The sequence below is a fragment of the Triturus cristatus genome, chromosome 1_2 (assembly GCF_964204655.1).
Source record: "Triturus cristatus chromosome 1_2, aTriCri1.1, whole genome shotgun sequence".
Taxonomy (NCBI): Eukaryota; Metazoa; Chordata; class Amphibia; order Caudata; family Salamandridae; genus Triturus; species Triturus cristatus.
This window is the reverse complement of record NC_140580.1, coordinates 41121080-41145802: the sequence shown is the minus strand read 5'-3', so window position 1 is coordinate 41145802 and position 24723 is coordinate 41121080. Positions and strand designations below refer to the sequence as shown.

The window sequence follows — 24723 nt, the reverse complement described above, 5'->3', positions numbered from 1 at the left end:
TCCCTTCCTCCTGTCCTCTCTCCCCTTGCTGTCTGCCAGTTCTTTTCCATCCTCTTCCGCTCCTTATTATTTTTTTTATCTCTTTCGGTCTCTCTCTCTCTCTCTCACCTTTCTTTTGTCTGCTCTCTTCTCCACCCTTCTTTTTTTCCTTCAGGGAGGAAGAAGTGTTATATCTTTCCCCCTTGGTACATTGCTTCCAGCCCCACCCCCACATTCCTTTGGTACATCTGTAGAATCTTTACATGAAGGCAGCCTTGGAATGTTGACAAGGTGTGCTTGAGGGAGAGTTTCTGGCACCAGCAAACTGAGGGTGCATCTTCTTTCTTTGATAATAAAGAGCACAAAAACTTACCTTCTCTGTGATTCATTGCTACAATTAGGTTGTGAGCAAGTTACACCGGGAGAAAGCAACAAATGAGAAGTTAAGATATAAGATACTTAGGGCCAGATGTATCAAGCCGTTTACCGTTTGCAAAGGGGTCGATTTGCACAATCGGCCCGTTTGCAAACGGTTAAAAGTCTTTTGGGATATATCATCCCAAAAGGCACTCGCAAAAGAGTCACTGTTTTAGTGATTAGCTATTTTGCGAATGCATTTAGGGAATAGAATTTGCGATTCCCTAAATGCAATGCTGGAAGCAGTTAAAAATTGCAACCTTGCTTTAAGAATCGCAAATCACGTAATTTTCAAATTCCTGGAAAAATTCACATTTTTGCATTTTTCCACGTGCCATGTGGCACACACACATACCCTTAGAACATGTATGTTCGCCGCATGTGCACACGTACCTTTTTTGGGTGTGCATCAGGGTGACCTTTTGGCCCCCTATCACCCTTGTACTTGCATTCACAATTTGCGATTACCAATTTGGTAATCGCAAATTGCGAATGTCTTCCCATTCATTAAGGCCCATAGGAATGAATGGGAAGGCATTTTGTGATTCGCTATTAAGGAATATGTAGGAATCGCAATTTGCGCTTCCATAATAGCGAATCAGTAAAATTTGCTATTATGGACTCGAAAAATTCAATGTTGATACATCTGACCCCAAGATAGATAGATGTTAATAGAAGCGGTAAAGGTTACAGGAGTTAAAGATCAACAGTTACAGAAAGAGTAGGAGTCAAACAGTTGCAAGAAAATTATGCAAAAGAGGTGGGAACATTAGGGGAGGTAGGAGGAAGTGAAAGTAGGTGAATGAATGTATAGTGAGCCTCAGTTTCGTAAGGCAAAGGCTTAGCTTTACTTTTATGATGTGCACCTGTCTTCAATAAAGCGGCCATTTTCACACATAAAGAGCGTATTTGTGGTCTGTGCTGCACCCCTTTGACCCAATGGACAACATTACTGCATAATTACTAACATACTCGTGTCTTCGCACGCAATACTGGTGATTTTGTGACATCCGTAACCGAACATAAGACAAAGGGTAGACACCAATATTTAGAACCTATTGTTGTTCAAACAAGGAGCCTTGCATTAGGAACTACAGACTGTGCTCATACTATCCTCTGCTTTCTGCTCAGATCTCACTGCCTTCAATAATAAGGTTTCAGAACCTTTCTTGCATAAAAGGTCAGGATAAACTTACCTTTTCTTACTGCTCTCTGCACCCTCTCCTTCATGCAAGGAAGTTTGTTGAGGCTTTGCAGGTTACAGGGATATACGAGGCACTCACCCACATTAATGTATTTATTCATTCACAAGCAGTAACCTTGTCTTACACCTACCATTAGCCTGGACCCAGGCTCCGCCCACTCGTTTGTAGATGTTGTTGTTTCTGTTCACGCCCCAGACTCCAGCAGCCCCCACTGTGACGTGCTTGAGAGCACCGGGGATCTGTGTCCAACCGCTACTGTAGAGGGTATAAATGTTGTCGTATGCATTCACTCCGAACACCTGCCCGTTGCCGGCATCGATTTGCTTCAGTGATCCGGAAACCTGATCACATTCCAGTTGAATAGTCTGACCTAAAGTTGAGAGTTCAAGAGACAATAGTTTTATACAAGGTCAATGCTGGTGATTTTATTGGAACATTTTTGCATTCAATTTAATTTACCCTCGATTTTTTGTGAAACATATTTTAGTCAGTTTAATGTTCAAATAAGTTGCAAGGATGACCATTGGAGGAGAGTACTTTGGGTCCTTTTTGAAGTAACATTTAGGAGTGCGTTATAATCACTGGTAGTCTGCACTCACATATATTCTGTGTGACTGAATTATGAGAAGAAAAAAAAGAATACGCGATGTTTCGAGTATCCTCATGAATAACACAAATCATGTGTCCCTTAGACTTGTAACTGACAGGATTGTGCCTTAACATTTAACTGAGGGAATAACCTTGTTATGCCAATTTGTTTACATTTAATGCTCATGACGCTGATGTTTACGGGACTTCTTTTAAAATTGTTGAATGGATAGTTTACCTACCTTTAGAAGTGCGCACTTAATGTAATCTGTGCGTTGTTAATTTAGCCTAACTGTAGGCCTAAAATGCTTTCCTAATGTATGTTCCAGCTAACGTTTAAAATCCTATTTTGCGTTTGTTGTGGAATGTTGCATGTTTCTTGTGTTCCACTGGAGGTGGACAAGGCTTCATTAGTTATGAAAAAAATGTATTATCCTAGTAGATAGAGAGGCCTGAGAAGAAGAAATGCGATAACGAATGTAGGACGTTTTCTCGTGGGAGAAGGAGCTGGCACAAAGGACGTACGAAATATCTGAGCGTGTGAACATGGTGGCAGAGAAAGGTAGCTGTAGGGTGCTGGAAATGAAAATGTACCAGTGGCGCGATGGGAGGTGACTTAATTCAGAGATTGCTTATGTTGTGATGTAGTTAGGGACAGCTGACACTCTACTTTAGGGCTCCTTGAGGTATAGACCTCATCCTAAGGTTAGAGACTATAGGCTACTTGACTCTGGTTGGAGTTACTTCTTAGGAAGGCTCTAACGGCTGACACCTTTCTTCACCACCTTTGCTAAATTTACTTCAGATTAGGAATCCCATTTGAGGTGGTGTAAGGATAATTAGAGATTTGTAGGGCTTTTAAACGTAACTTGATGCAATCTAAAGTGCATTTTTGTCTTTTGATAACGTATGTTTTAGTGATCTAATTAGTTGTTTTCTTCTTGTTGTACCACCTAAATCGGTTCCGGAGATTCAACTTCATTCTGTTTACTTTGTAGTTCTACACCATAATGCTTTGATTGGAGTATATTAATGTTTCAGAATTTGAATTAATTAAACTAACTTGAATTTGGTCGTCGACCTGGATTTTTGCCTGGAACCGGAGAATCTTCAATTCTAGATATTTTGAAAGGAGTTTTCTCTTTTTCTGTCATGCTGAGTATGGTTTCCAGCTCCCCCACCATCGCGCCCCTGGCTCCAAGGAACAGTTTTATGATATTTCTGGCAACGTACTTCAATTGCAATGGGGCCATTTTGGTTTGAGCAGGGAAGCAAGTGTGGGGCAATGTGGCCTGCTCAGCCCAGAGTCAACTTTGAGAAGGATGTTTTTCAGCCCCCTCAAGTTTCGTTACGCCGGTGGGTAGTGTAGGTGGACAAAAAGAGACAAAAAGAGCATGAAGGAGTCTGTGCTGCTTCTTTATGCTTATTGTTGTGACTGTAATATTCTCAGAAGGCATTATTATTTCAGAACTATTACATTTCCCAGGTCTTGCGAGTAGTTCTTCCAGTTAAGATTCTATTTTTGCATTTTGGGACTTGTAGTCTTGTACATATCATTATAAATTCGGAACTACAAGTCTCTGAACTTAAAGCAAACAAACACGGACTGGATGAGCTACTCATTAAAACTTGAGAGCCTAGCTGCTAATGACTTCACAATGTAAGTCGTACATGTTGGATTTGTCCAGCGACGCCTATCATGTGATAATATTAGATAATTCTGATATTTAATTGGGAATGCAATGGAGTGGTGTGATTAACATCTTTTGAAGATGAAAAGGAATTCAGCACAGTTATGTGGATAAGCAGTGGAGTGGCCTGGCTTACGGGAAGGCTTCATTCATAACGTGATGGTCTGATACAAGACAGTAAATACAATGCATATCTCCTCTTCCTTCATGGAACTAGACAGTTGTGTTCATAGTCACCTTGCTTTTCTCATTGACATTAGAACCCATATTATGTGCAATTCTTCAAAACAAATCTACCAAAATGAGGTATGTTTCAACGGTGTGTGATCGCATTTGCAGTCGCAAACCATTGATCAGATACAGACACCCAAGTTCGGGCGGTATTGCACTTGTGTTATGTAGCCTTAAGGGCAAACCAGTTGGGAAGCATAACGTTTTTACACTGCAAATAAAGACAGAACATGCAAAACATGTAACAACACAGAACTACTAGGGGAGGGCGACATTTCATTCAAAGTGCTAGATGAAATCTGGAGGAAATATGGTTTAACTATAAAAGGCCCTATTACGGGGGGCGCTAGAGGGCGCCAGACCGACATGGCCGCACATCCGTGAGGCTCTCACCAGCCGGGCGCTTCATTGCTCCATCAGCCCATCCTGCATCCTGGAAACACACATTTAACCGGCGTCGATTGTTGGGCTGGGGCCAGAACACACCGGTGGCGAATCTTGGGCCATTCTGTCCGGTGGCTCCGAAGCTATAGTCGCTGTTGTCTCCCGCGGACGCAGCTGAAACCCCTCCGGCGCGAGGGAGCCGGCGTGCGGGTGCACGCGACAACGCGGCTTGGACGTGGGCGGCAGGCCGCGAGATACGGCCGATGTCGGAGTGGACGGACGGCGACCTGCGCACGCATCGAGACCTCCTACGGCTGCTGCAGACCAACCGGAGTGCCGGTAAGGCAGAGGCGGGCTGGGGTGACACTGGAGGCTTTAAGCCGCGGGACTGCCGCGATATGGCCAACTTCAGCCTCTGAGGCCGGGAAGGAGGCGCGTTTCCTGCCCTGAGCGGCTCCTGGGGGAACGGGAGGTGTGGATTTCTGGTTGCCTGCACCCCCCCCCCGGTGCATAGCGGGGAGATACCCGCCACTTGTGCCACACCACGCCCGGCCCGATAGGGATCTGACAGGAGAGGCGACCCCGCGGAGGAAGGGCCCCGCCGGCATCAGCTAGCCTCCTGAGTGTTACTGGGGGCCCAGGGAGAGGAACTTTGTTGGCCCCCCCGCGCTGCCATCACAAAACACGGCGCACTCAGAGGTTTGGGACACACGGGACTGACGGGGGTGGCTCCTCCCGCTGAGTTGGACGGACCATAGTCGCTGGGCTCCTTCTGGCCTCGTGGAGTGATCGTTGACGGGGCTGCTGCCGCGAATCGAGATCTCGCTTTAGGAGAAGACATTGTTTTTGGCGCTTTGCTGGGAGCGGCTCCCCCTCCCCGATTGTTTAGGGCCCTCCACTCTGTCGATAACGAGGAGAGACGTCCGTGGCGGTTGATCAGAGGCCCGGACCTGGTTCCCTATCACAACACACGCCAAGGCCCTGGCTGCCCCGGTGGGAGCACTCCATACTGGTGTTCCTACGTGGTAGTCCGCCTCTTATACTCTGCCATAATGGGGAAGACAGACACTAAGCAATCCCGGCTCCCCTTTGAGACCCAAAAGAAAAAAACTCGTGCCCCGCCGCCGGGAGACGGCGATTCTGATGGAGGGGAAGCTGAAGAAGTGGACTTTAAGGCGCTCCTACTTAACATGCAAACTAGCCTCACCTCAATTGACTCGAAGATTGACGGCATGTCTCGACGTCTAGACTCTGTAGTGCATAGACTTGACCAACAAGAGGAACGAGTTAAGGAATCGGAGCAGCGGATTTCTGGGCTGGAGGATGGGGCGTCGGCCACTGCAACCAAAGTGTCACAGATGGAGAGATTGCTGAAGGTGATCGCCGACAAGAACGAAGACTTAGAAGCGCGATCGCGCCGCAATAACGTACGCCTTATTGGTCTGGCAGAGTCTACTTCCATGGGCAAAATGGAACTCTTCATTGAAAAGCTTCTGTCTGACCTTTTTGGCGTGGATGCCTTCTCTCCACAGCTGGTAGTAGAACGAGCCCATCGCACCCTGGGCCCTCGCCCCGTACCCGGAGCCCCCCCGAGACCTGTCGTCATCCGCTTTCTGAATTATAGAGATCGCGATACTCTACTTCGCCTCGCCCGGGAGAAGCAGCCTGTCCATTTTGAAAACACCACGCTCTCCTTCTTTCCTGACTTCACACAGTCGGTGCAGGATGCGCGCCGTAAATTTGGGTCGGTCAAGAAACGATTGATTCAAAGTGGGATTCAATACTCCATGTTGTACCCGGCTCGCCTACGGGTGGTCCACCATGGCAAGCCTCACATATTTCAGGACCCATCTCAGGTGGAGCTCTTTCTAAAGGACCATAAGCGACCCCATGAGGCTGCCCGGCCCCCGTCGGAGAGAGCCGGCTCCCGCTCGCCCACTTCTGCTCTTGACTGATTGGGGACTTCATAGCTGCTACTCCTGTTCCTCATGATACTATTATGGTATAGCCTTGCCTTGCTCTCACCTTACGAAAGGCCCTAACGCTTGCTACGTATTCTGCTCTGTGCCCTGGCCTGGTAATGATGAGCTACCACTCGTTGGGCTCTGCTGCTCTCAGGGTTTCCTTGATGTTGTTTAGTATGACTTCGCCCTGGCACCTACCTCCCCCTCCCGCGCCTTTCGCTGGCTACTGACTCCAGCGGACAGCGGGTGTAATATCGGGGGAGTTGGATGGCGGGTCTGGACCCCTTGTGTCCCCCAATTGGGTGTTCCCCAACAGGGTAATGACTTGGCATTATGGGTTTGTATGGGGTGGGGGAGATGCCCGACATGTTTGGGATGTCGGAGTGGGTGGGTGGGGTGGTTTTCAAGGGGTTGTTTCTATTTTGTTTGAATTTAGTATGGATACTGTCAAAATGCATAGTGTTGCTACACCGTCTGACACCTGGAATATACAGCGGCACCAGGGAAGGTGTTGCACAGTGCGCTCCTTGACCTATTATTCCCCTATCTGCAGACATGAGTCACGCCGCAAACCTTGATATTAGTGTGGGGGGACTGCTCTCCGCTATTACCTGGAATGTTAGAGGACTGGGTGATCTGAGGAAGCGGAGTCAAATCTTGGGTGCGTTGGACAGACTAAATGTCCAAGTCGTATTCTTGCAGGAGACCCATATGGATCCCCATCGCAGAGGCGCCTTTGCCACCAGATGGGCAGCGCACTCGATATTTGCGCCATACTCGTCCTATGCGAGAGGCACTGCTATTCTGATAAAAAGAAGTGTTCCCTATACTCCCCTGGGCGACGCAGCCGACCGGGAGGGCCAGTATTGTATAGCTTGGGGTAGGATAGGCATCGAAACCATCACCCTGGCCTGCTCCTATGGCCCTAATTGCGATGACCCGAGCAGCTTCATTGCTCTCTGGAACAAGATCAGGGACGTAGGATCGACACATCTCATATGGGGAGGAGACTTCAACGCTCTGCTTGACCCTGCCTTGGATAGGTCCAACCCTTCTGCACAACACTACACCAACACACACAGATACCTACGGGACATTTGTGACACTCAGGAAGTGATAGATGCCTGGCGTCACTTACACCCGACTCGGACGGAGGGCACGCATTGGAATACGGCTCACGCCACATGGGCCAGACTGGACTACATTTTGGTGTCTCGGGGATTGGCTCCCTCCCTGGTTGCGGCACAACATGTGGGCCACACGTTCTCTGACCACTCCCCGGTGATGGCCAAGTTTCGCTTACCGGACATAATGGGGAGGCCACCCTCCTGGCGACTCCAACCCAACATTTTACTCGACGAACTTTTCCGTACCGAACTGTGCCAAGACATTGAAGACTTCCTTTCACATAACAAGGGTTCGGTGGAGCGAGTTGCCACCTTGTGGGAGTCGCCAAAGGTCACAGTCCGAGGTATTTGTATCTCTAAGAGCTCCGGCGTATTGCGGGCCTTACGCACTACATTACACACATTGGAAAGCACACTGCACACACTAGAAATTAGGCCAGACTATGCCACTAACTCAGATGCACAGGCGCAATACCGAGAGGCGCTGTCTGAGTATACTTCCACCGCTGAAAGGGAGGTCAACTTCCGGGGTAAATACTTCAGGGCTAGGGCCTACGGGGAGGGAGAGCGACCCGGTAGGTTCCTGGCGGGAGTGGTTCGCCCCCCACGCGGCTCCAATTTCGTATTGGAGCTGGAGGGAGACGGAGGGGTACCTCTGCGAGACACAAGTTCACTCTTGGCCGCCTTCACTACACATTATTCTGCACTCTACTCCACTACTAGAGTAGGTGAACTGGACATGGATGAATACCTGAGGGAACTCACCTTGGGATGGCTTTCAGATCATCAGAGGGAGTTCTTAGCTGAGCCCATAGGCCTAGATGAAATTAGGGACGCAATTAGTCAGATGGCACCTGGGAAGGCCCCTGCTCTGGACGGTCTGCCCATGGACTTCTATAAGGCTTATGTAGATATCCTGGCGCCAGTGCTTCGAGAGGTTTATATGGAGGCACATGAGTCCGGCACACTCCCCCCATCCATGCAGGAGGCTCTTATTACCTCCTTACTAAAACCCGGAAAACCACCTCAATATTGCGACTCTTATCGTCCTCTCTCATTGATCAACTGTGATGCTAAAATTCTGACCAAGGTGTTAGCTAATCGACTGCAGTTGCTATTAGGGGGCTTGGTGCTGTCGGAGCAGGCGGGATTCATCCCCGGCAGGACTACCTCCCACAACCTTTGGACTCTTTTTTCAATATTGCAAAATGTAGACCCTGATTTGCCGCTGCTGGCGGTCTTTCTAGACGCCACTAAGGCCTTTGACTCTTTAGAATGGGACTATCTCCAATGTATCCTGCGAAATATGGGGATGCCAATAGGATTCACGCAGTGGATCGATCTCCTTTATCGTCAACCTGTAGCTCGTGTGGGGGTGAACGGTCGGATATCTGAGGCCTTTGCTATATCGAGGGGGACTCGCCAGGGGTGCCCCCTATCTCCATTGCTGTTCGCCATAGCGATGGAACCGCTGGCTGCCCGGCTCCGGCAGCACCACCGGGATAAGGCACTACGCTGTCTTCAGCGGGAAGTGCTTATATCCTTGTACGCGGATGACATTACGCTTTACATCCGCGACCCCGCTGCTAACCTTAACCCTATTTTGAGGGAATTCATTCGCTTTGCGGGCATGTCTGGTATTCACATTAATTGGGGAAAATCCACTATCTTTCCGCTCACCACAGCTGCTCAGCCGTTCCACCTTGATTACCCTCTGAGGTGGTGCGCGGATGAGGTCCGATACCTGGGCATACTTCTCTCTCGGGATCGGGAAGAATTGATGCGGCTGAATTATGGCCGCACATTTGACCACATTCAAACTTGCGGGACCAGATGGATCACGCTGCCTCTCTCCTTTGCAGGCCGCGCATCTCTCATTAAGATGGTGGTTCTTCCTAAGCTCCTTTACCTCTTCCTAAATATCCCATATTATCCGGGCAAGTCCTTTTTTAAACATTTGCGTTCTGAGCTTATTCGCCTGGTTTGGGGAGGGAAGTGGCCACGTCTGAGCTGGGACATCTTGACTCGTCCATTCGCGCAGGGTGGCTTTGATTTACCAGAGTTTGAACTTTACTATTACAGTGCTCAGGCCCACTACGTTCATCACTGGTCCCACCCCACTCCTTTCCTGCCACAGATAGCGGTGGAACATTGGTTGGCGGATCCTATCCCATTGGAAGGTGCCATATTTAGTACGCCAGAGACACGGGTTGCATGCCATACCACGGTTTCCAGCTCAGTCCTAGCATGGCGGTATATTGCGAAAAAAGCCCACACGACATTGGTGTATTCTCCATTGCTTCCCTTAGCATACCACCCCCTATTACCCATTCTGCAGGAACAATTATTTAAGAAATTTATGGCCAAACTCAACATTAAGACATGGGGAGATCTTTATCAGGACGGACGCTTTCGTTCACAGACACACATGTTAGCCGACCTTACACCTACTCCCATGGACACATTTCTTTACATTCGGCTTCGCAGTGGTATTCGTGCGCTGACGGAGGGGTTTCCTGATGAGCCACCCACTTTAGACCCTCTACATCAGTTGCTCAAGGCTGCTACTCCTGCACATGCGGTCTCTAACCTATATCACTCACTACGCACTGCACCGGACTCAGAACCTTGCAAAGCGCGCACCAGATGGGAGGTGGAGTTGGGTGAGCCCATTGACGACGAGCTCTGGAGTTTTTGCTGTTTACAGACCGAGCAGATCTCCTCCAGTAGTAGATTCAGGGTCATTCACTATAAGTTCCTACATAGGCTCTACTGTACTCCAGCTCACATGTGTAGGGTGGGCCTCCGAGAGGATGATCTCTGTTGGCGCTGTCGCGCACCAGCGGCGGACTTTCTGCACATGGCCTGGGGATGCCGGGAGATTGCCGACTATTGGCGACAGGTATATTCTGGCATTTCGGAGATGATAGACGCCCCATTGACGCCCTCTCCAATGCAGGCACTTTTGGGCTACACGAAAACCGTCAGAAGACCGGTCCGCAGGTTTACCACAGTTGCTTTTCTCATAGCGAAGAGATTAATAGCTTGCAGGTGGGGGAGGGGCAGGGCTCCTAAATTTAAAGACTGGATCAGAGACATGGTACAATGTCAGGACACGCTGCTCAGATATGCGGAGCTTCTGCCTACCGCATCCAGACCGGTAGATATCTGGGGTCCTCTTACGACATATCTGTTGTCGCATCCACAGTCGTAGCACTCCTTCCATATAACTGTTTGTTCAGATTCCACAACACTACTTCCATTGGGGGCGATCGGCTTGAGCGGGCGGAAGTTGTGATTAGCCTGGGTGTGGGTTGTTCTTCAGTCTCACTCCTTTCCGGCATGCCCGCGCTTCCTTTGCTAATTGACAGAATCTCCAGGAGTTGGCGCGCTCCACTCTGATGTTGCTGGCGGGTGGCGGGATTGGGGTTCTCCCTCACTTTTTTTCTCCGACATCTGTGGGTTTAATGATGTGACTCTGACACAACTTGTACATGTTGTACGGAACAATTGACAAATACAGGTTACAAACAACAACAAAAAAAATTATGCAGCCCCACTGGTCTATCATACTGCATATCGGTGATTACTGTGACGTGGCCGGCCCCTGGCGGGTTGTAGGCGGTCAGCTGTGTACACCACTACCTTCAATTTCTCATACCACGCTGCCGGACACTCGTTGGTTGTAGGCATGGGGCTGTGTATTGATTGTTCAGGCTGAATAAAGGTTTTTGAAACCTTAAAAAAAAAAAAAAAGGCCCTATTACGATGTTGGTAGGTAAGCCTCCGACCACTCATCATTGGTTTACATTCCAACCACCGAATTATAATGTCGGCAGTTGGAATGTAAACCGGCCGTTCAAACCGACTGGCTTCCGATGGGTTGAATGAGCCTTTCGGGCAGTTAGAAGCACCATCGGGAATTATGATGTCGGAAAGCGACTTTGGGGGCCCCTAGCAGGGCCCCCTTCCCTCCGCGGCCTATGGTTGTGGTTGAGGTGCCTGCCACACGATGCAGGGATTTACTAAAACTCCCATTTCTCTATGGGAGCATGTGCTGCAGCCGGTTTCTGACTGCTGCACAAGCTCCCATAGTGAAATGGGAGTTTGGTTGCATCGTAATTGTGGTTTCGGGACCGCCGACCAGAGGTTGGTCTGTTCCACAACCACAGAGATGTTAGCCGTAGACAACTCCACCTGCCATCATAATGAGGCCCAAAGTGTTTACATTAGTTACCTATAAGAAGCTAGAACACCCATTGTAGATGGGGTTTCTGCACCAACATCACACTTTACAACAGAGGACTTCTAGATGAACCAGTCTATTAGCACAGCATAATTGTAAACATCTGCATATGATCTGTGAATGTACACACATTAGGGCCGATTCACAGAACTAATCTGAGATAAAATCCTAAACTTATTACTTTTGGTATTCAAAGAAGGCATGTAGTAGTAGTAAAGTTAGGACTCCTAACTTTACTACTACTAAATGCCTTTTATGAATACCGAAAGCCGTAAAGTTAGGATTTTTTCTCAGTTTAGTAGTAGTAAAGTTAGGAGTCCTAACTTTACTACAACTAAATGCCTTCTGTGAATACCAAAAGTAGCAAGTTTAGGATTTTATCTCATTAGTTCTGTGACTCGGCCCCATAGTCACGTGATCAGGATAGGCCCAGTTAGAAATGCCACTATTTTACATACTCATGTTTCTTGAGTTGCCTTTGCTTTTACACAATGACATGTCTGTGTAAGATAATAATTTCTGAAACTGCATTTGCTTACATTTCCCCTTTATAGGCATACTATCACAACACCTTGAACATTTCGTGCAAGGGATAAAGTTCACTGAGCAAATGTTGTTGTCTTGTTTTTGTCCATGAGGTGACAGAGCTATCATAATAGAATAAACAATAGCGGCCTGAACTGGGGTTTCAACGTGGCAGCAAGGGGGGTGTTTAATATATAAACGGCATACCCACTTTGTTGGGTAGAGGAGCGTTTCGCTGACACTGCAAGGTTTCTGCATGGTGGAATGCCAGCCTAGCTGATTCCTGTTTACCCCTGAGAGAGATGTCCAGCTTGTGACCAAGATGGGCATCCTGATGACACTTACCCACAGGTAATGGGGAGTTAGATCACCCAACAGGGATTTGGCAGATTACCCACCTTAGGAAAAACTAGGTTAGGCAGCGCTAGGTAGGAGTATAATATAACAAGGTACTTATATGCCAGCATATATTCACTGTTAGAGCACATTGGTGGAATTATTTATCTTTTTCACTATTCTTGTGAGGCTAACCACGCTAATCTGTTTCATTCTATTGCTTATCGCAGTGCACGTATTTTATACACGATCACAATGCTTCATTAAATATTGAAATTCCTTGCTGAGTATTTCTTGGGAAGTTCTTTGCGTATGCATAAGAAACCAAATGAAAGGGTTCTAGAGCTGTTACCATGATTTCCTTGGGGGATCAGGGCTGCCATGCTCTGAGGTTGCACATACATTTGTTACCCTGTAAGGTTAGAGCTGCAGATGGCGCACTGTCATCTAGTAGGAGTATAAGCCAACATATCCTGAGCATGTGCACCGAATCAGTCTGGCACAATCCTGATGTTTATGTTGTCCAACTAACACACAGTTTTACAAGAGAAAAACAAGTCAGGCAACTATATCCACAAATACTTCTGTTGTCCTGCCCTTGTGATTCCCTGGAAATAGTACACTCACACATCCCACTTCCAAAAAGAAGGGACCGATGACCAATGTTTGATAATCTCCTTGGACCCCATTACAAAAATGAGCAATTGTGAAAACATTTGCATAGTACTGTAGGTCTAAAATAGTGGGTTATCATAAACTTCACAATGAGATGTAAAGAAATCTGTTCTAAATCCCAATTCTAGAGAGGACACTGGAATAGCAGTAATAAGTCTTAATAGAGGAGGTCAGAAAATAGATATTTGGTCTAAAGGTGTTACTTAAGAAACCAATGAATACCCAATATCTAGTAATAAGTGCATTGTTCAGTTAATTAAAACTCACAATTAAAGTAAGAAGATTACATTAAAACACATAAAATCCATCCATCTTTTTGATTACGGTACCATGTTCGGAAGCACCAAGATGTACAGTTCGTTAACAGAGGGTTCACTAATAATGGGGTGTGAGGGGAAGACCACACCCAGGTCTCGATCCTAATATGACAAGAATTATGCCAAGTTAAAGTGCCAGTGTGACAAGATGTAAACATAATCAGTTAAATTTAGCCAAATCCATGTACCAAGTCGAACATGCCAAAATAAAGTGCCTGTGCAATAAGATGTACACATAACCAGTGCAATTATGCCAGTCACTATACACTTTGAGACTTACAAATGAGTCTCTTTTCCACTGTATCGAAGAACTTTGTAAGTCGACAGTTAACTTTGGTTGCAATAGGGTTAAAGCATAGCTTCACTTCCGGCCTGCAAGTCATAATGCCGTTCTGTTTAAAACTTGGACGAAGTAGTGTACGTCTAATGTTCATTAAACTTGGGCAAATACAGATGACATGCACAAGATCTTCCCTTCCAATTCCACAGAGGCGGCAGGTATGCTCTCCTGGTATCCTTTTCCAGGGGGGTAAGTGCGGGAGAATCAGTAAAATACCAAGACGTAGCCATTAAGCATTGCCCAACATCTAAGACCATTCATAGCAGCTTTGCCTGCTTGCATGTTGACCTGGAGAGAAGCCGTGCTTGCCACGAGGGTCTCTGCTGCACCACTGGGGGAACTACAATCCCCATCACCCCCCACGACCCCAGACGAGCATTTAAACGTGAAGCCGCCCTGCAGCAGGGGTAGCCGCTTTGCCTACTTGCGTGTTGACCTGGGGAGACGCCGTGCTTCCCACGAGGGAGTCTGTGATGCACAGTGGGGTAACTACAATCTCCATCACCCCCCACAACGCCAGACATGCATTTAAGCGCAACATTGACCCGCAGCGCAGTCCACGCCTCTCTGAGCCCGGAAGAGGCTGGGCCCCTCTTCTAACCTGGTCGGTCTCTGAGCCATTACAGCAGAGCCCATCAAGACCATAGGAAAACAGAAAACCAGAGTTAGTGAACAAGGTGGAGAGACTATCAACACCCTGAACTCCTTCCTCTCCAGAGCAGCAGATGCCCTGGTGAAGGAGATTGAACTCACAGAACGCAGGCAGATAGCCTACAGGAGAGGTAGGACTTCCACCTCAAACAATGGACCCTACGAATCATGTGACAATATCCTTGTGCAAAACCAATCCCTTACCCCATTCCATTAACACCCGAACTAAATGCATTAACCTCACAGTAGCCTCTGAGAGGGAAATTCACTGCCCCACGGAACCTCCAACTAAGAAGAAAAGGGGGGGGCAGAGTAAACCCGCTCATACAAAATTAAGACCAGACATACACGCAAACCTTGGCCCCACCCTGGTTACTGCATCCGATCATGAGGCCTTATGTGCCAGAATGGAACAGGCCCTTGCCCAGTTGTTGTAACATCTCATTAAGAGATTAACTAAAGTAGAAGAAAACTTAGCCTTATTCATTGCGCGAGGGAGACGAAACCAAGGGGGAGAGATTTTATCACAGGACCCTACCCCGAATATGGCTAACGAACCAACCAAACTCCAGCGTCCTGCTATGCTCAGGCCCCATGAGTCACAGCTTCACAGGAGGGCGGTCACGGGGCCCCTACAGGGATCGAAGGCTTCAATAATCCCAATTCTCAGCCTTTGCTAACGAATTCCGCAAGATTAATACCACCTTCACCTATGCATAGCCAACATCCCTTCTTGCCCCAAGTCCCCCCCCCCCCGCTTTCACATATTCGCGCTCATGCCCTACAGGAAACTCTACCAACCAAAAGTATGAGGCCTCTAAACTATTTAGACCAGCAGCAAGGCCTGAAGGTGGGTGTCACAGCTCACAGGAAGGTCGAGAGGGAGCTAAATGGCAAAAGCCTTATATAAGATTAGATCTCCCCCCAGCAGCTTAACCTCATGTGGCTATCTTGGTCAATACCCCAGAGTTGAAGAGCACACGAACATAGTTTACCAAACACCTAATGCTTAAAGTCCTACATTGGATGAATAAGCATGCCAAAGGGGGGCCTGAACTCTCCACTTATTTTCTCATGGCCAGAAGAGTGGGATGAGGGGGTAATTCTGCTAAAACACTAAGAGGGGACTGCATAGTGGTTAATTTCAATAACCATCTCATGGTACAAAAACTGTTGAATACACTCCGTAATTATCCCTCTACCGATACACAGATTTATGCTTTGCCATTAGGTTTATTTTATAGACCTCCAACTCGAAACGTAAGGGAACAGGGATTCAGGAGCACCATCACCTTTCCCTCCCTTATCAGTCTCACAAGATGCAAGTAGCCCCCTCTTTACACACTAGCAATTAGTTTGCTGCATTGGAAGGACTTGAGGCCAGGGGGCGGGTAGGCCGGCCCCAAATTCTCTCAAGAGTTGGTGAAAAACTCGCAAAGAACCCTTCTATAACTGAAGTAGATAACAATTGGATAAAAATAATTACTTGGAACATAGCAGGTTACGGTCCAAATTGGGTGATCAAGAATGGGTCAAGTATATTACTATGACCTAATATGTTTACAGGAATCCTGGGAAACAGGACCAATTCATTTAGAGAGATTTCACTCTTTCTATACTCCTGCGCTCCCTTCAAGAGCTGGGTGAGCGAGAGGGGCATCTTGACACTGGTGAGAAATACCTTAAGACTTAAAGTCCTCGTTTCTCACGATTCCCCATATTACCATCTATTGATGTTCAAAGGAGTTGGAGGTGGCAATATGCTTCTGATTAATTACTATAATAATAACTTCATGGGCGAGATATCAAGGGTCGCCGACTCACTCGAGAAGGCAATCCAAGTAATTATCAAAGATCATAATAACATCCCGAACATCTTATGTATGGGGTATTTTAACGCTCACAGTTGTGGTATGGCAAAAGCGGTGTGTGCCTAACTAATGAGGAAAGAGAAGTAATTGCTTACTATAGTCATAACGCTTATGGCAATATTCTCAACAGACTCCTCGTTATAAGGAATCATTAACTCAGTCGACATGAGCACAGGCGGATTAGGCAAAACATTTGACACCAATTCCCAGGGCTTTACTATTGATCACTTGGTTGTTTCCGTATCCCAAAAAGCCCTTTTCAGTGATATTAAAACACATTTCTCAACCTTTAGTGATCATGTGGACATATCCTGTCAAATGAAATGGAAGGAAATACATACTTTGCACACGAGGCAACTCTCAAAACTCCGCATAGTGATAAAGAACGGGATAGTTTCTAAATGAGGTAAGATTGATAAGGAGAAAATTGTCCCTTTGGTTGTCGCCAACAGACGAAAGTAGGTAATGACTTGCCTCGACCTGAAGATAGCCCCTGGTAGTTTGGTGGCAGCCTATGAGACAATTATGGACAAAGTGAAAACTAACTTGGTGCAACACGTCCCTGCCAGCAACTCTTCAGACCCTAGCTGGTTTGATCCAGCTTGCACTAAGACACCAACTAACCTCCAAAAAGCCATTAGAACAAACTCAAGAGATAAAGCCTAAGTCAGGCTCTCCCAACATTTATATAAAGATGCACGGAAGGCTAGACAGAAAACTTTGAAGGAGGAGGCATGGGAACGCCTTCATCAGGCGGCTATTACAAATAATTCAAGGGATTGTTGGACTGTAATGAATGCCCCCTTTTTCCCCCCTTTTTGAAAGAAAGCACAGACCCTAACCTAGACACCTATGTGGATGAAGATACCTGGGTGAAACATTTTCTTAAAATATTTGGCCTTACACATGAGGGTAGGATATATCCTCTGAGAGGTGCAATGGTAATTCCTAAACCTACCCTAACATTTAATCTGACTGAGGTCAGATATGCCCTGCTGCAGTGCAGCAGCAATAAGGCTGGAATGGTGCTCCAATAGATTTTTGTCTTTGAAAATCCAGACCTTTGGGGACCTTTTTTAACCAATGTTAGTAATGCTATCACTAGAGTGGGGCCGCCAGAATCGTGGTCAAAGACAATCATAATTCCTATCCATAAAATAAGGGGACAAATCAGTGTCAAAAAACTATAGGCCCATTTCTTTATTGGAGGGCACAGGCAAACAAATGGGCCGAGTGCTACTGAATAGATTAAAGGAATGGGTTACACAGAAAAATATCCAGATAAGAAAGGGAAAGGGTCACTGGATCAATGTCTTAAACTGAGCCTGCTCATTGCCAAATATACTTTAGCCAAAAAAGGAAAGGTCTACATGGCCTTTATGGACCTATCGGCAGCCTTTGAATGTGTTTACCACCCCCATCCATGGTAAATCATGGAGGAGATGGGCATTGATGAGGCAATAATCTTATTCATAAGACAGCTGGTTTTACAAACCACAGCTTGTGTCCCATATGGAAACCAGGCAGAGTGTACCAGATGGTTTCGCATTAAAAGGGGGGTCAGACAGGGATGCGTTCTCGCTCCCTTTCTTTTTTCAATCTAAATGAACTGCGTGGAAGCACACCTGTTAGACCCCACCTTAGATGTGCCCGTGGTGAACCAGGTCAGTATTCTCATACTCCTCTATGCAGATGATGAGATGCCAGTCACCTGCACTGGCACTGCACTTCAGAAACTCAGAGGAGTATGTGAAATTTATGCAAAACCTAGATCTACAAGTTAATGAGGCAAAATCTTTCATTCTACTGACTGGCCACCAGACAAAGAAACTACCGTTTGTTCACATAGCAGGCTGGAAAGTGGTGTAGACAGACACCTGCTCCTATTTCTCGGATTTAGGGGTCTTGTTCAACAGAATGGCCACTTGGATTTATATGGTAGCTAACAGAAGCTTATTACTGGAAAAAAGCATCAACGTCATATAATCCTTTATCAAAAAACTGGGCTTGAAGCCATTAGATGTAATCAAAAAGATCTATATGTCTGAATTCATTTCTGTAGCTGCATTCGAGCAGGGGTGTGGGGTCATACAAACTGAGACCACCTCCAAACAATAGAGGACACCTTTTTGAATAAATTAGTAGCTCTGCCCAGAAGCTGTTCTAACTTCAGTTGTCATCTTGAGCTGGATGTCCCTTATTTATCCGATCAGGCACGTCTAGCCCTAATCCTTCTATCGCATTCAGTATGGAGAAGGGAATCCGTTAATTTTACACAACATATCATTAGGATTGCCTATACCTCGACTATGCACATAAGATTCCGTGGATCCTTTATGTTAAAAATACCCTCATTTCTTTGAGTTTACAAACGCTGTTTGAGACCCAAGCCAAATGCTTGATTGTCTCTAAAAAGCTGATCAAAAGTCAGTTTTTAACTAAAATGGACAGAGAAAGATATAAAAGTTATTGTAACAAATATGCGGTGCTAACTTACGGGCAACAGCGGAGGGGAGAGACCTAACTTGGGAAGATTCTCGAGGGAATACAACAGTGTCCCTTAGCAGGGCTGTGGTCCAAAATACTTAATGCCTGTGATTCCCCTGAGGGGCTATCACCTGGGAGCAGTGATGAACTCATGGTCTTAGAAATTGGGGAGGGTACAGACACCACACTCTAAAACAAAATCAAGTAAAGAACAGGAGAACCTGCCCCCAACCCATCTTCCCCCTCACCAATGGGATGAGTCAATCTCCTACTTGTTTTTTTTTTAACATATATTATTGGCATTCAACTTTTACTTTGTTCAAGCAAGTATTTCCACAGTGTTATACAATACGCCTATCTTTTGTGCTCACATGAAAAAAAAACATACATTGTTTACATTCATTGTTCATTTGTCATCAGTACAGAATTTGGGGTATAAAGCCAATCATCATTTGACATTATCTAAACGGTCTCAGGAGTCTTGCATGTTTCCAGGAGTACCCCTTTTATGTGTACAGAGTAGACACCTCTGCAATCCTTCATGTAATTTTATTTGTAGGGAATGTTAGCCTCACTGGGCAGGGATCTATGAAGGTAAACCATTTAACAAACTGCAAACAGTGTAAACTTTGAAAACTAGTGCAGGGGGTGTGTGGGCTTTGAAAAGGGACATTGATCCATATGAGGAGTGTGGGGGGCGAGGGGACCCCATAGTCAACACCCTGTCTATGATTGGAGTCTCATTCTGCACCCATTGGTGAGGGGGAAGATGGGTTGGGGGCAGGTTCTCCTGTTCTTTACTTGATTTTGTTTTAGAGTGTGGTGTCTGTACCCTCCCCAATTTCTAAGACCATGAGTTCATCACTGCTCCCAGGTGATAGCCCCTCAGGGGAATCACAGGCATTAAGTATTTTGGACCACAGCCCTGCTAAGGGACACTGTCGTATTCCCTCGAGAATCTTCCCAAGTTAGGTCTCTCCCCTCCGCTGTTGCCCATTGTGATACATCTCTCACCCAGATCCCCAACACTGACCAAATCCCCTACTTCCAGGCCATGGTAATTCTCCTTTTAGCCAAGTCCAGTGCCTGATCTATGAAATTTGTTCCCACTTTTTTGGGGGCCGGTATTGGATATAGTCCCAATAGGCAAGCCTCCACAGTGGTGTCCAGGGCACACTCCAGTATGGTAACATGGGTAAGCATGACCCCCTCCCGATAGGAACGCAGGGCAGTGCAATCCCATGTCACATGTAGAAAATCTGGGTCAATCTCCTAATTGACGTCTGTGACAAATCCCCGTCATCGATTTGTATTATTAATGTTTTGTTTAAACCTCATCCCCTGTATGCTGGTTGATCCCACTGGAACCTTTTGCCTTCAAGCCTTGCCAGTCTCTCCATAGGACGGTGTGTCTCCTCAATCAAACCTGCACATTTTCTTTTTTTGCAACTTTTATGCAGTGTACCCCAAACGTTTTTATTCTCCCCAATATGCGTAAATATAAATTCAAAAGTAAACAAAGAATGGTTCTGTTGGGTTAAAGTACGTTACTTTTCAAAGCACTTAATGTCATATATGTGTTAAAGTTTCAATTTATAGCATCAGTATCTCAAACGGCTGAACACAGAAAAACTGTAAGAACAAATAAAAAACGTGACTCAAATAACTGTCTACTGTTTATGTGTTATCAGAATTAAATCATTCAAATATATTCACATATGTAGTAGATCAAAGGTTGTCAACATACAGTGAAATAAGTACACGTAAATCGTGATCATGTGACATATGTGCTTAGTGCTCAATGAGTGTACAATATATACAGAGTGATCAAAGTTTATGTACATGTGGGGGATAGGCCAGATAATTATGTAAAACCAATGGCTCGGTTAGCTAATAATGCTCCTTTCAATGTGCAGAGCCTTGGTCAATCTGGGCCTTGCGTGGTCGTCGCCGTTTCAACCCATAGTGTGCTCCATTGGGTAGTCACGCTGGGTCTTCATCAGGCTGTGCTGTTTTAATAACACTGCCTATGACTTCCCACATTGGCAGAGGCACCGCGTATGTTTTCACCCGGCACCACTAAGACCATGCGGCAATTTTTAGAAATCCTGCTCAGCTGCGGTGCCTACACACCTTCTGTTGCGTCTAGTTTTACCAACGGGACCTGGGGTACACGGTCGCGGCAAATCATCACTGTCCGCTTTCTACTGTCAGCACCGCTAATAAGTACACTGCTTGTGCTATGCCATTGCGCTAGTGTATATTTTAAACAGCATATTCACATGTCGCAACCCGACGCGTCTTCTTTTAACATTTTAACCATGACACGCGCTGCACCATATGGGAAATATCATCAGCACTGGTGGCCAGCTGCCTGAATACAGTTAACGCATCGCATTACTCTTGATTGGTTCCCACGGGTTTCAGATCGCCCCTACCGTTGTTGTACGTTATTAACACTGTGAAGAGTCGCTGGCACCAGACACAAGGTCTGAACCATACTTCATTCTACCCTATAGAATTTCAACGCCCGGGCCCACCTTGATTCTACCGCTAGGCCGCATTTGATGCTAACGTAACCAGCACTTCATCTGGTGTACCTTGGGTGAGTTGTCCACCCTGCCTTCCTATTGGTATCTCAAACCAACCTATCAACTAAACACGCCTAACACCCGCCTGTCTTTAATTCATAGGTTGTCATTGCCCTCCCCCAGCCCTGTCCTGATGAAGACCCAGCGTGACTACCTAATGGAGCACACTATGGGTTGAAACGTCAACGACCATGCTAGGCCCAGATTGACCAAGGCTCTGCACATTGAAAGGAGCATTATTAGCTAACCGAGCCATTGGTTTTACATAATTATCTGGCCTATCCCCCACATGTACATAAACTTTGATCACTCTGTATATATTGCACATTCGTTGAGCACTGAGCACATATTTCACATGATCACCAATTACGTGTACTTATTTCACTGTATGTTGACAACCTTTGATCTACTACATATGTGAATATATATGAATGATTTAATTCTGATAAATATAAACAGTAGACAATATTTTGAGTCACGATTTTTTATTTATTTTTAAAGTTTTTCTGTGTTCAGGCGTTTGAGATACTGATGCTATAAATTGAAACTTTAACACATATATGACATTAAGTGCTTTGAAAAGTAACCTACTTTAACCCGACAGAACCATTCTTTGTTTACTTATACATACCCAGGTTCTGAGGGACACAGGGTCACCCCATTGTTTGTTACCCTAAATATAAATTCAGGCAATGCCGCCCAGGATTATATTTTCTACAAATGCTGCCTGACCATTTTGTTTCCTACTGTGTAGCATCCTTTCTTTGTCTCTCACTAAAGTCTAGGAGACTGCATCAGTAGCTAGAAATAACAGATCCTATGCCGTCTTTGCTAATTGTAATTTTATGGCTTTTTAATATGCTTGAATGTTTCTTTTTAAGAGATGTATTTAATTTGAATACAACTTGCTGATTTATTTATTCCAGTATTAATCACTGTACATTTGTGCTCTTCTTCTGCGTGAGATTGTATTCCTTCGTACTGTGCCCATGCGGCCTTCCAGTACGTGTGCCCCTTACCAGTGGTGTCTAGAGGTCCATAAGGGTCCAGTAGGGTATTGCCGTTCGCAAGAAGAAGCTTTATCCCCCACACCTAGCTACATCAACATGCACCTCATCTAAGTCTATGTTGTTCGCACAAGGACTTAGAGAAACATAAGCCACCCTCTGCCATCCATCTAGTGAGAACCATCTTGTCCTCTGGTCCTGGGCAGGTCAAGGTGTAGGTGATGAATGCCCTATCATTCATCCATCCTCAGTGTGGACAAGGTCAAGAAGGGTCTGGTGGTCAGCCCCACACATTCCAAGAAAGATAAATCAGGAAGGTAGCCCGAAAATGCTTCGGGAATCTTAAAGTCCTAAGAAAACTCCTAGATCTACTACCCATTGTGGCTAGAAAAACCCTTGTGCACGCTCTAGTAACATCTCAGATAGACTATGGTAACATTCTCCATTCAGGAGTCTCCCAAAAAAGCCTCAGTAAACTGCAACGTATCCAAAATGCTGCCACACGATTGGTCCTGAACCTTGCCTGAAGAACATCCACTTCTAAAGCTCTGTCTACGCTTCACTGGCTGCCAGTGGAGAAGAGGATTACCTACAGAGCTATGTGCTATTGTCACAGAATTCTGTTGAATGAAGGCCCAAGTTACCTCTGCTCGATGATAACCTCTTACATTCCTGCCTGCTATCTGAGACCTGCGGGAGCCCACCTGGTCATGGCGCCCAAAATCAAAAGAGACAGGATGGGAGCCTGATCGTTTGGCTATCTCGTGCCAAAAAGTGGAACACTTTGCCACTGACTCTGAGAGCCGAACCTATTGAAAGCATATTTCGCAAGGGACTAACAACTTGGCTATTTCACCCTAATTTGGGATTATCTGCATGTCCTTCTCAGCATCACTTCTCCCCTTAGCCTAGGCATAGTCTTTCTTTTCTCTTCCTCTGGAGGTCTCTAGCCTAGCATGGGGACCCACCGTTGGTTGTAACAGTCTCTTTACAAATGGAGTTATTATTATTATTAAGATTATAAACTCTTCTCCAGTGCAGCGCCAGTTTATGCCCACAGTGAATAGGACCTAGTCCTCTACCACCGAAGCCCACTGATTGGGTTGGTTCTAACCGGGCGCTTTACAAATAGAATTATTATTATTATAAACTCTTCTCCAGTACAACACCAGTTTATGCCCACAGGGAATTGGACCTAGTCCTCTCCCACAGAAGCCCACTGGATGGGTTGGTCATCTACCTGCATCTCTGATTTGGAGGAGACCTGGTTCTACGGTAGGCCTTACACAAAATAATTCATGGATTGTGAAACACGATAGGGCTGTCAGGTTTAGTTTTATCCTGATGTAAAGTGGGCTTTTGATATTTCCAGTCCAGAACACTTCATTTGGTGGTGTGGGGGATCCCCATGAGGGGCACTCAGCACGCTTTTATGATGAACATATGTGCCGTAGGCCTAGCCACAAATAGTCAATGGAAGTGCCTCTTAGTGTTGTTCAATGCACAGAGTTACAAGGCTGGGGAAAAAAGAATTGACAACCAAGGAATGGGGCTATTTATAAAGACCCTCGTGGAACCTGAGGCACAAGGTTTGGTAAAGAAAGATCAGTGGCAATCAAGTAAAAGGGCAAAAAAGGGAGGTTCTCTGAATGCTGAAATACTTGGGCTGGATGAAAAAGAACAGATACAGCAAGGGGAGGGATGACAAAGGGAGGCCCTCACAGAGCTGAGACATAAGGATTGGTAAAAAAGAAAAGGCTACATACGGTAAGGGGCCCCTTAATGCTTGGAGTCACAGGGCTGGAGGAAAAGAATGGGTAGTAAGTGGATGGCACAACATAGTAAGACCCTGAAGGAGCCAGGGGCTCACAGCTGGAGAAGAAGGAATTGAGCAAAAGTAATTTTCTTGCTGGTGGGGCTGTGGTTATTCAGGATGCTGGCCTGTGTTTTGCCCATGTGACCCTAGCAGGCACAACCATCCAGTATTTAAATGCTTCGCTCTAGCGAATGACTGGGTAGAGAACTGCAGGCACCAAATGAGGACAACAAGGAAATGTGGATTTCTTGAGAACCCACTGAAGAGCATGGACC

The 24723-nt window shown here is 46.1% G+C and overlaps 1 protein-coding gene across 1 annotated transcript in view; it reads right to left on the bottom strand.

The window, feature by feature from the left end:
- LOC146866707 (fish-egg lectin-like) overlaps positions 1-24723 on the bottom strand; it is a 253426-nt gene that overhangs the window by 152609 nt on the left and 76094 nt on the right. Inside the window, exon 2 of the mRNA XM_085600624.1 lies at positions 1732-1971. Within this exon, the coding sequence (XP_085456750.1) occupies positions 1732-1971 (240 nt within the window). The remainder of the gene's footprint in view (positions 1-1731; positions 1972-24723) is intronic.